This window comes from Plectropomus leopardus, chromosome 14, assembly GCF_026936395.1.
Source record: "Plectropomus leopardus strain MGB_pleo_1.0 chromosome 14, ASM2693639v1, whole genome shotgun sequence".
NCBI classification, from domain to species: Eukaryota; Metazoa; Chordata; class Actinopteri; order Perciformes; family Serranidae; genus Plectropomus; species Plectropomus leopardus.
The window spans coordinates 800,001-812,500 of NC_142189.1; the positions used below are offsets into that span (position 1 = coordinate 800,001).

The 12,500-nt window shown below is 39.8% G+C and overlaps 1 protein-coding gene across 3 annotated transcripts in view; it reads left to right on the forward strand.

Moving 5' to 3' along the window:
* Positions 1-12,500, forward strand: part of mdga2a (MAM domain containing glycosylphosphatidylinositol anchor 2a) — an 86,749-nt gene that overhangs the window by 65,047 nt on the left and 9,202 nt on the right. For all 3 annotated transcript variants that reach the window (XM_088087155.1, XM_088087157.1, XM_088087156.1), the window contains 5 exons: positions 919-1,191; positions 3,692-3,840; positions 6,323-6,500; positions 10,350-10,370; positions 10,506-10,661. In XM_088087155.1, the coding sequence (XP_087943281.1) occupies positions 919-1,191; positions 3,692-3,840; positions 6,323-6,500; positions 10,350-10,370; positions 10,506-10,661 (777 nt within the window). The remainder of the gene's footprint in view (positions 1-918; positions 1,192-3,691; positions 3,841-6,322; positions 6,501-10,349; positions 10,371-10,505; positions 10,662-12,500) is intronic.

The following is a 12,500-nucleotide window of genomic DNA, read 5'->3' on the forward strand; positions in this document are numbered from 1 at the left end:
TCTTTTTTGGATTTTAGTAACTTTTTATTTTATTTTAGAGAGTTTCCAGGATTTGAGGACGTTTTTGCGGATTTTAGGACATTTATAGGATTTTAGGATATTTCAAGGATTTTCGCATGTTTTTTTGATCTGAGGACATTTCTAGTATTTTAGGACATTAGTGTCTTATGTAGGACCTCTGTCGGGGGTGTGTGGGATCCTCCTCTGGCTCTTTTTTTGATCAACAAGCTCTATTTTGTTCTATCAGGGGCCAGATTTGGCCCGCGGGCCGTAAGTTGAGTATCAGTGGTGGAGAGGCTGCTACATGAAGTACCCCTTTAAACCAATGTCCTCATGAGTATACTGAAACCAGCGTGTGTGTGTGTGTGTGTGTGTGTGTGTGTGTGTGTGTGTTGATATCAGATGAATATTTCCCAGAAGGTCTGTAAATCAAACAGCCTCGTTCACAGTCTGAGCCAAGATGCAGTTTTGCGTCAGATTATCAGATTAGTTTACATTTGATTAAACTTTATTGATCTCTGTGGAGAAACGCGCTCCCTCCAGAAACAAACGGATACAACCAGAAGAAAAAACAAAGATTTACGTTTTGGTCCTGAAAAGCTGCCTGAAGTAATACTTTAGAATGATGATTCATTTTTGCAATTAAAAAAAAAAAAAAAAAACGTTTTCAAAGAAAAACTAAAAAAGAAGACAAAGAAACTGTTAAGGGAAAAAAGACATAATTAAAAAATGTGACAGTAGATGAAGTTAGAGGTATGAGGTCTGTAACACGTTGCTTTGTCTCGGGAGGACTTTAAAGGGTTAATGAAAAGGATGTTTATAAAGGTGTTCGATGTGATTTCTCTCAGGATGAATTTCTGTCCTTCAGGACGTGTGCGTGTATTCTGTGTTGACTTCCTGTCCCTCCGTCTCTGACAGTCCCCCCCGTGGTGGAGCCGGTGTACACGGAGATCCGCCAGGCGCTCGGCCGGGCGTTCAGCCTCACCTGCCGCCTGCTGCGAGCTCACCCGGCGCGCCTCCTGCGCTACGAGTGGAAGCTGGGCTCGCGCCTCCTCACCGTTGGACAGTTCAGCGAGCAGCGCGACGACACGTCCTACCTGGTCAAAGCCCTGAACCGCGAGGGCTACGGCGAGTACACCTGTGACATCACCAACGAGGCCGGGGCGGGCCGCTGCACCTTCCTGGTCACAGGTGAGTCCGCCTGACTGCTGCATGATGGGAGCGTGTTTCAGACGGTGTGAACGGGTCTCCCAGTGATCCCAGTTCAGAATTTAAACACATTAAAGACGTTTCACGGACTTTAAAACGTTTCTAGAATTTTAGGACATTTCAGGGATTTCAGGCCATTTTCAGAATGTTTGGAAATTTCTAGAATTTTTAGGACATTTCTAGGATTTTAGGATGTTTCTAGAATGTTAGGACATTTCTAGGATTTTATGAAATTTTTGGAATTTTAGGACATTTCTAGAACTTTAGGACATTTCTAAGATTTCTAGGATTTTGGGACATTTGTAGGATTTTAGGATATTTCTAGAATTTTAAGATATTTCAACAATTTTAGGATGTGTGTAAGATTTTTGGACATTTTTTGGATTCTTGGAAATTTCTAGCCTTGTAGGACATTTGTTGTATTTCAGGACTTATCTAGGATTTTAGGAAGTTTCTAAGATCTTAGTACATTTCTCTGATTTTAGATCATTTCAAAGATTTTAGGACATCAGTGTCTCAGCTGTGTCCTCTGTGGGGGATCCTCCCCTGGCTCTATTTTGATGCTGTTTTATGTCTCTGACTCCTTATGGAGACTAAAAGGACAAAAACTATTCACAGAGTCAATCACTTTATTTTTACTGTCAGTTAGAGAATGTTTTGGGGACCACCAGGGGCCCTATCAAGGGCCAGATTTGGCCCTCGGACCGTAAGTTGATCATCACTGCCACAGTGTATAAAAAGGCAAACTGAGCTTGTGTATTAATAATTTTGGATAAAAACTTGAAACTGTTCATGAAACTAAAGAAGAGCTCATTGATTCTAAATTCGGCCCGATTCTGGTTTTAATGTAAACGCTGAGTCGTCACACAGGAAGTGGCGGCCGAGTCGCCGCGTATCTCCTGATGAAAGCTCCCCTGCAGAGACGCCCTGTCAGCGCTGCCAGACTCTTTCTGTAAACTCCACGACGGCGTTAAGCCTCTTATCGCGGCGAGCGGCGGCGCGTTCTGCAGGCAGCAGCAGAAAGCGGTTAAAGAGGGGAAGTTGTAAGCTCGGGATGGAGAGGTGATGGAAAATGACGGCGATTATGTCGGGCTTGTCGCCGGCGAGGTGAAGTTTGTGTTGTTAATCAGGTGTGAACACGCCGGTGGCATTTTAAAGCGGGCTCATCCCGCAGCAGCCAATCAGACGGCAGCTCGGCTCCACAGTGGAAGTCGTCGTCACAGAAACGAGCAGGTTTCCTCCGTCGGAAGCAGCAGCACAGATTCAGTTTTCATTATTCATGTTTCCATCAGTTTACATCACAGCTGATTCACGCTGAACGCTCCCATATTCACGTCGACATCTTCTCTCCTGATGCGCCTCCTCTTCCTCCGCACGCCGCTTCCTGTCTCTCTCGTCCTCGGCGCTCACTCATCAGTCAGGCTGCGTTCGCAACACGTTTCAGTTCAGATCAACTCTGATGTTTTTTCAGTTACGGACTTAAAACATTCTCTCAAATTTCTCTGATATTTTCTCTGAATTTTCTGCTGAGAGAAAATATCAGAGAAGTCGACTCCGGATGCAGCAAACGTTCTGACCAGGTGAGCTCACTGACTTGATCTTAACATACCTGTCCGCACAGGTAACACCCCCTAAACTCCACATCAGGGCAAAATAATGTGGCAGCTGAATATATACATATGAATATATACGTACTATATATACACATATATATGTATATAGACATTTATATGTCTTCAGATGAAGCTCTCTGAGCGCCGCCGAGTGAACCTGACCTCCGATTATTCTGTCAAAACTACTGACGTAAAGTTTTATTTAAAAAAAAACAGTCTGAGTCACTGTGCAGCGTCAGCCAATCAGGACTCAGCTCTCTGTTATCAGGTCGTCCTGCTGGAGGTTTCGTCCAGTCAGGTGAGTTCTTCTTCTGTGGTGGTTTAATCCTCCAACCTGCACATCAGCAGGAACACACACACACACACACACACACACACACACACACACACACACACACACACACACACACACACACACACACACTGACACCGTGTGTGCTGACATACAAACATGCTGTTACACACATGTACTGCACACACACACACACACACACACACACAGTGTTTGCTGTCATATTAACTGGAGCTGTATAATCCTGCCGCCTGTGAGATTAACACGCCGACTCTTCTTCTGTCTTTTTAACTCTTTCATCACTTCCTGTCTCTCTCATCGGACCAAACAAACACAGACGCCGTGACGACTGAATTCATCACAAACTGACTCAGAATCTGATTTTAACCGTTCGATCACGCTTCTGTTAAAATCTGAGAATCGTCCTAAAATCTGAGAAGGTTGCGTGTCCCGGCTTTACAGAATCTGAAGCTCTATGATTGGATGTTTGTCAGTGAAATGCACCTTGGGAGTTGTAGTTGTCTTCTCTCCTGCTCAGTGTCCTGCCGTGTGACCTCTGATCTCTGTGTCCCCTCAGGGAAGGCCTACGCTCCGGAGTTTTACTACGACACGTACGGCGCTCTGTGGCAGAACAGACCTCGAGTCTACGGCTTCAAGCTGCAGTGGACGCAGATGGAGCCCAACGCCGTGGACCGGATCCTGGCCTACAGACTCGGCATCAGACAGGTCAGTCCATGCTAACGCCAACACGCCAACACGCCAACACGCCAACACGCCTCAGACCAACACCAGCAGGGGCGGAGCACCAGATTCTGGGCCCTGCCCCTCCTCATTTGACCCATGACACTCTTTAAAAAAAACAAAAAAAACACCAAAAAGTTTTAAAGAAGTTTTTTTCTTAAGTGTTTCAAATAAATTTAAAGGAAAAAAGAGCTAAAACCTTTTTTTAAAAAAAACACTTTTTCATTAAAAATCATTTTTTTAAAAATTAAGAAAAAAAGCTTATAAACAAATCTTAAAAAATCAACCAAAATTTGTCAGAAAAAAACAAGAAAAAAATGTGTATGAATCTGTAAAAACTGTTAACCAAACCAGACAGAGACAGTTTTCATCTGAGAAACACAGAAGCACGTTTTAAATACAGCTGGTAACTTTGTGTGTTTATGTTCATAAACAGTTTCGATGTGTGAAAATATAAATGAGACAAAAACTGGAGACTGAAGTCTTTGTTTTGTTTTAATGTCGTCATTAAAACAGCCGATAAAACCTGATGAAGACGTTAAACTGGTCCACCGGGTTTATGAGCCACGAAAAATATTCAGATTAAAGCCATCAGAGGACTGTGTGTGTGTGTGTGTGTGTGTGTGTGTGTGTGTGTGTGTGTGTGTGTGTTTGCAGTAAACGTGAGTCATTGTTTAATAAAAAAAGATCAGATCTGCGTCATTAAAACTGTAAATCTGCTTCAGTTTCAGGCCTTTAATATAAAAAAGTTTCTGCTCTCAGGTCAGTTTTTTCGGAGATTTGAACCGACAACCTTTGACCTACAAACAGCTGCTTCAAGAGCAGAAATATGACGTCGTCCGGCTGCACGTTCACAAACATCCACCATCAGCATCCGAAAACGTCCTTTAATAATAGGGTTTGTACAGCCATCAAAAACCTGAAACAGTCATGGATAAATTGCACATAGCTATATCCAGGCCTGGAAAGTTTTGGAAGAGTAATTGAATTTTATTTCACAAACCTGTAAAATAACACATGATGTGTTCAAGGAACGATAAATTCGGCTTTTACAGCTTGTGGCTGTCAGACTCGCAGGTTTGGAGGGCATGTTTTCTTTAAAAATCACCAACATTTTTTTAAGAGAGAAATCGACAAAATTTCTTAAATCGCCAAAAACTTTTTTTTTTAAAAAAAGAGCATTTATTTTAAAATCACAAAAAATGGCCAACATTTTTTCAACACCACATACTTAAGATATAACAGCCCAAAAAATTAAAAGAAAAAAAATTCTCTAACATTCACAAGAAGAACGTTGAAAAGAAAACCAAAAAAATGGCCAAAATGTTTTAAAGAAGACATGCAGGTTGGGAAATAAGGAGCAGTCCCTAAGATATATTTTAACATTCATTTCTAATCCTGTATTCCTGTATGAATTCTTTTTTAAAATAATATGTGTTTAAAAAGCTGTTATATTGTGATGAAAAAGAACTGATAAGGAGTATCGATGGTCATTTCAAAGGATGTATGGTCTTTAAAATTTGCCTCAGAGTCCTGGAAAAGTCCTTGAAAAGTATTGGAAAAATGTGTATGAACCCTGTTATCAGTTTGAATATTGAATATTTTGTTTTGGAATATAATTCAGCTGTATATAGGTCAGAGGGGATTTACAAATCAGTGCATTCTGTTTTTATTTACTCTTTACACTTTTTTTGGATCTAAGGTTGTAATAAAAAAATAAATAAAATGTGTCTCACGGTGCTGGACATGATGTGAACCTGACGCTCCGGCAACTTCAGCTTCACAGACTGAGGAGGAGGAGGGTTGTTACCATGGCAACCCGCCTGTCTCTTCATTCATTCAGAGCCGTGTGCTGCAGAGAGAGAGAGGAAGTGCTGATGGGACAGAAAACGATAAGAAGAAGAGAGAAGAAGGAAAGAGGAGGAGGGAGGGGAGAAGATGATGATGATGCAGAGAGACTGGAGGAAAAATAAGGACAAGTTTAGGAAGAAGTGAGAGAGAGAGAGAGAGAAAGAGGTGAGGAAGAGGAAGAAATGTTTCCTGGAATATAAAATAACAGACTATAGCTGATGAATAAAATATCAGCCTCAGGTCTCTATTTTGATGAATAAAGAAAACTCTGGTTCGTCTCCGTCGAGCAGATGCAAAGGCCAAAAACCTGGAGTAACAATAGCCAGGCCTGGAAAGGTTTTTGAAAACTAAATATACCCTGAAAGTTTTGGAAAAGTCATGGAATTCTGTTTCACAAACCTGTATGACATGCTGAAGGACCATGGGAAATCTGAAAATTCAGGGATAATTTCTGTTTTTATAGTTTCTGGCTGTGATAAACGGCGTCATTTTGGTGATTTTTTTAAGGAAAACAAAGAAATTCATGTTTTAACCAAATGTTTGCGTTCAGATGAGCTGAACATGAAAAAAAAAAGAAATACTGACGAACATGGTTTTTTCTTTTTGCGTGTTTCAGATGAGTCAGTCTCGCTGGTGGGAGCAGGAGATTCCCATGGAGGGAACCATCCAGAGGGGGGAGCTGCTGACCTACAACCTCACCGAACTCATCAAACCCGAGTCCTACCTGGTCCGCCTGACCCCCATCACCCGCTACGGCGAGGGCGACTCCACCGAACGCATCATCACGTACAGCGGTAAGCGGTATTACCTCAAGCTCATGAATGAAGACGATCAAACGCAAAGTGATCAACTGTCGCACTTCGGCAAATTGGCTTGATTTCTTTCAAAAACATGGGAAGAAGGCAATACGTTACTTAAAAAGAAATAACTTTAAAAAATTAGCAAGAAATTAGAAAAAAACAGTTAGAAAAAAAATCACAAAATTAGCAACAAAAAAACATAAAAAAAACAGTATAAAACAAAGACAAACAAGAAAATGACTCAAAAAATGCTTAAAGATAGAATTTTAAATATATATTTCTGAAAAAAAAACAGTTTGGTTGAAATTTCCTCCAGCTTTTTTAAAAATAATTTTCTAAATATACTAACTTTGTGGAACATTTCTGCCAAGTTGCCAATTTAATTTTGTTTTTTAATTTTAAAATTAAGAATCCTTAAAATCTTCTAAAATCTGAGAAACATCCAGAAATCCTTGAAAGTGTCTAAAATCTTAGAAGTATACTAAAACCCTTAATAACACTTAGGTAAAATGAAATAAATGTATAAATCAAAATATAAAATAAATTTCTTGCATTTAAAAAAAATGAAATAAAAAAAGAAATAAAAATATGTGCATTTCACTTCAGCTTCACACCAGTAAACAAATATTTAAAGATTTTAAATACGTATAATATGCAGAGTCTGTAAAGTGTGTTCAAGTATTTAAATGCAAACATACACTTACGTGCCCTGTGCAAAAAAGAATGTGCGGGTTTAGAAATATAAAAATATGTCCATTATGCCACAGCGTACAATGCAATCTACACACGGTACAATAAGAATAAGAAATATATTATTTATAAACGATGTAAACAATATGTGCATCATTGTGAACTTATTAAGAACAGAGGAGGACGTGATGAGTTTGTATCAACAGAAAATCAAAACTGGAAAAAAAAACCAGAAAACTACAATATGATCAAATATCAAAACAGTAGAAATTAGGATAAATATAAATAAATCTGAATATGAATATCTCTGATGGCCTAAAAATAAATGTTTGAAATAAAGTTATTAAATATTTACAGTTTAAGTAATAATTGATTGGTGTTCTCGTCCCGCAGTGACAGAGACGTCAGTCGGAGGTTCTGGAGTTGTTTTAAATCCGAAACATGTTTGTTCGTTTCGTGCTGTGTTGTTGTTGTTGTTGTTGTTGTTGTTGTTGTTGTTGTTGTTGTTGTTGTTGTTGTGTTTGTGTTTGTGTCTGCTGCCGTGCTGCCTCTCTGCGTTCATATGAAATAAACAATAAAACAAAAACGCTGAAAAACAAGAGAACAAAAGAAGTGTGGGGCTGTCACACAGAAATCCTGACGGGAACCAAAAAAAAAATCACAAAACGTCAAAGAAAAAAACAGAGAAGCAGCAGAGAGGAGAAAGAGGACAGACTGTCAGCGAACGCCTCGACGCCTCCTGATCGCCACATTAACGCGGTCAGAGTTCAAACAGGAAGTTCACACATCTCGTCAGCTGACGCCGTGAAGGTAAACACCTCCACCTGTCGGCACTCGGCTCGGTCACATGACCTTCTGCAGGTCGTCACCTGACATCAAGCAGCTGTTGGTTCTTCAGTCAGCACATTCATCAACGTGCTGTACGCGTCGCGCTGCCTTCAGGCGCTGTCAGTCCTGCCGAAATCATCACTACATCATTAAATGTTCAAATATTTTCATGTCTTCAGTCTTTTTAATGTAGAAACATATTTTGGTTTTAACTTCACAAGATCAGTTTTGTTCTTTGAAAATTACCAAACAAAATCGAAATATTTTAAAGAAAAGAAAAACTTCTAAAAAAAAGTCTTTAGAAATCACCAAAATTAAAAAAAAAAAAAAAAAAAATCTGCTATGAGCAATGAAAAAAAATTGAGAGGAGTTTAGTCTTTAAAATTTTCCTCAAAGTCCTGGATTAGTCCTGGATTAATCCTGGATTAGTCCTGGATTAATCCTGGATTCATTTATTGGTCAAAAAAAAAAAAAAAAAAAAGAACCCTGATTCACCATAAATACTTTGAATAAACTGGTTGCAGTCATTGTCTCATGATGTCCTCTCACCTGGACACCAAAACACCACACAGACGAACAGAGTGTGTCTCAAGAGACGACCTCTGAATTCACTTTTACCAATTTATTTTTTATATAAATCTGATATTAACGTGTTCTGGCTCCTGCTGCAGACTTTATCCAATAACTGGAGCTGTGCGTGTGTGTGTGTCTGTGTGTGTGTGTGTGTGTGGCTTCCTGTCTTCACACTGTCCCAGATCTGTAGCACTAACTCAAAACTAACGCTGTTAACACGCTGTGACATCACACACCACACCTCCTCTGCTCTGGAGTGAGGCCGAGCCTGCAGGACAGACACACACACATGCGCACACACACACACACACACACACACACGCGCACACACATACACACACACACACACACACATTTAAGGAACATTTTCCAAATCCTCCATCAGCGTTAAAATTGATTTCCTTCCTACAGGCAGCCGAGAACCTGCAGAGAGAAAATCAGTCAGAGTTGAGTCAAGTTTTAGTTTTTGTTAAAGATACATCATCTCGTGTGTGTGTGTGTGTGTGTTCACGCTGCAGGCTGTTGTCTTCACACACAGCTGTAAAAGGTCATGTAGTCAGTAAATTAACATATTTGGAGGCTGTGAACTCGTTTCTCTGCAGCCGTGAATCAAACACGAGGTTCATGTCATCGCTCCGCTGACGGTGCGTTTATAATCCATCAGCTTCAAGTCGCTCTCAGAGACTCTCTGTTCGTCTGTTGTGTTAAAGAATAATCCTGTTTTAGTGCAACTTGGATGCTGTTTTGTCTAAACAGCAGGCAGAAGTTACTGCAGCGTACAGAGAGAAGAAATGAAAACTGAAAACAGACCTGTAAACATTTTTGCTCGTTTTTTCATCAGTCACCATTCAACACAGAGTTTGTGATTAAAGACTTAAAAATGAACAAAGTCAGTTTATACGCCAAGTTTTTCAGGTAGTTTTACTCTGCAGCAATTTATAACAGTAATACTCCTTTTGTAAAACACCTCTGAAGCTCAACAAGCATCCAGATTATTAAATAAGAAAATTGTCCTGTAACCTGTGTCCTCGCTTGAGGGTCTAAAAGCAGTGGTCCTCCAAACGATAGAAGAACAAACCTGGACAAACACACACACAGAGTTCATCAATTAGTGCTGGTTGATAACGAAGCACAAGCTTGTTGCCAAATGACGCAGCAGCTGTTCACACAGTTTCCAACAGCTGCACGCACTGTGTGTGTGAGAGTGTGTGTGTGTGTGAGAGTGTGTGTGTGTGTGAGTGTGTGTGAGTGTGTGTGTGTGTGTGTGTGTGTGTGTGAGTGTGTAAGTGTGTGTGTGTGAGTGTGTGTGTGACATTATATAATTACCTTTCGCTCTGAAAATCAGATTAAAAAACAGCTGACTGTGTATAACCTGCTGCTGGTTCAGTTTCACTTCTCTGCTTCCTGTTTTAGACCGAAAGAAAACCACTGCTTCCTGTTTGGTGATTTTTATCTAGATGAATTATTGATTGTTTGTTTATTTTTTAAATATTTGATTATAATAGCACGTGTACTAAATGTTACTGGAACTGAAAAGCAAAGTTGCACATATTCGTACCTTATTTTTCATTGTTTGCCGTAGGTTGTTTGTTTGCATTTTAGTCATAAGTTTGAGTGTTAGAGCGGACAATGTGTTCATCCATATATTTTGTTTTTGTTACAAATTTGTCGTCTTTACTAACCAGAAAGAAACGTTTTTCTGTTCTCAAATTTAATAAACTAACAGAGTTCTTGTCTTTTGTCCCTTCACAGCTCCTGTTAACCCACATCTCAGTAAGTACAATTCAACACATGACTCAAACTTATTAGCTGCAATTTATGTGTTCATATGTAAAAGATGTATTATTTTATATGTAATATTTGCACGTGTGTGTGTGTGTGTGTGTGTCTGTTTGTGTGTGTGTCCAGGGGAGTTCCAGTGTGGTTTTGAGGACGAGGCGTTGTGTTTGTTCTCTCAGGACAAAGCAGACGAGTTCGACTGGACGCGTCACAGCGCCGCCACACGAGACACCAAATACACCCCGAACACCGGACCGAGCTCCGACCACACCGGCTCCAAGCAGGGTACACACACACACACACACACACACACGCACACACACACACACACACACTTCAAAAATGTCCCTATCAGGGGACACATCACAGATGTCCCTATCAGGTCAAAGTTTTTCTTCAAAAAACAAATTTAAAAGAAAAAAAAAATCATCAGATTGTTTTTCTTTTAGAAGTCGCCAAAATTAAAAAAAAAAAAAAAACATCTAAAATCTTTCCTTTAAAAAAAGCCAAAACAAAAATTGCAATTTTTTTAAAGCCAAATAATTATAAGAAAAGAAAAAGTCATCAAAACAAATCTTTAGAAATCACCAAAAAATTTTAAAAAATGAACACCTGAACTCAACTGAATGAAAGCTTAACTTAACACGCTTTAACACACTTAGTAAACTAAACTAAATCACACTAAACTACACTGAACTTACTTAGACTAAACACACCTTAATTTAACTCAGTTTATCTCAACGTAATTTAACCTAACTTAACTCAAAGTAACTTAACTCAAACCAACTAAACTGAATGTAACTTAACTTAACTTAACTTAAGGGAAGGGAACTGAACTCACCTAAACACACCTAAACTAAACTTAAGTAAACTAAACACACGTGATCTAAACACCAGAACCGGTTCTATCCGGTTGTGTTCTCCAGTGACGCCGTCTCTACAAGAACCCCACCGGTTCAGTCGTCTGACGCCGTCCAGCTGCGTTCCAGTTGGACGTGGAAGCTGGTTTTTGACAGAGCGGACGTATTTGACGAGTTCAGGCTGTTTCTCCGCTCGTATCGGTAAATGAGGCCCGTGTTGGTGACACAGAGCTGGTGGAAAACTGGTGAAATCTCCCTTTAATCAGAGACCTTTAAAGGAGCCGGCAGGTGGTTTGTGTTTTCCGATGATGTGTTTTGGTGTCAGCAGCCGCTCTGACAGCCGCAGCAGGCGAGCCGAGGATTAAAACTGACACCAAACGTTAATCGTGGCGCCGGACTCGAGGGACCAGCATTGTGGTGTCTCTGATTGGTGGCGTAGAGGATGGGCGACGCCCACTCAGAGCGCGATAAGAGGCGGAGGATGAAAAGCAGCAGTGAGGCAGCCGGAGGAGGCGAGCCTGACTGAATGAGAGCAGTTTGACGGACGCGCCGCAGAGTTTGTTTCTACTGTAAAAGCTTCAGAGAGGAAACTCGTCTGCAGGAAACCAGCAAATGTGACAGCGAGATCTCATTAAAAACAGCAAACTGGTTTTACAGGAGAGACGCCGTTAGAGTTTAAAGTGGTATCAGGGATTATATCTTCACTGGAATTTAGATCTTTATAATGATAATAATAATAATAATAATAATGTATTTTTTAATGATTACTTTATTGTTTGATGACATACGCATCAAAGAATATTTTAAAAATTATATTAATAGCAAAAATAAAAACTTTTTATCTGACAAGACATGATTACCCCAATTTAAAGCCAGATTATTTCATTTATTTTGAGATAAATGAGTGTGTTTGCCGTGCTAACACGCAGAGATCAAATCAATGGAATAAACCAAATAAATTCAAACACTCATAGTTATGAGAATTATTATATAAAAAGTTGCAAGAAATTTGTAAAACGTTGCAAGAAAACTACCTAGAAACGTATTTTTCTGGACATTTTTCCTTTGTTGGATAATATAATAATCTCACCACGGCTAATTTCTGTCATATTCTTGTCACGTCTTCTTCTTCTTCGCTTTTTTTAAACAATTCTCTGGAAATTTCTGCCAACATGTTTATTGCCTTTTCCCATGTTTTTTCCAAAGTGAAAGGCTCCTGAACGCAGCACAACAAAACTGATGTGGATCCAGGTTCTGAAGGGTT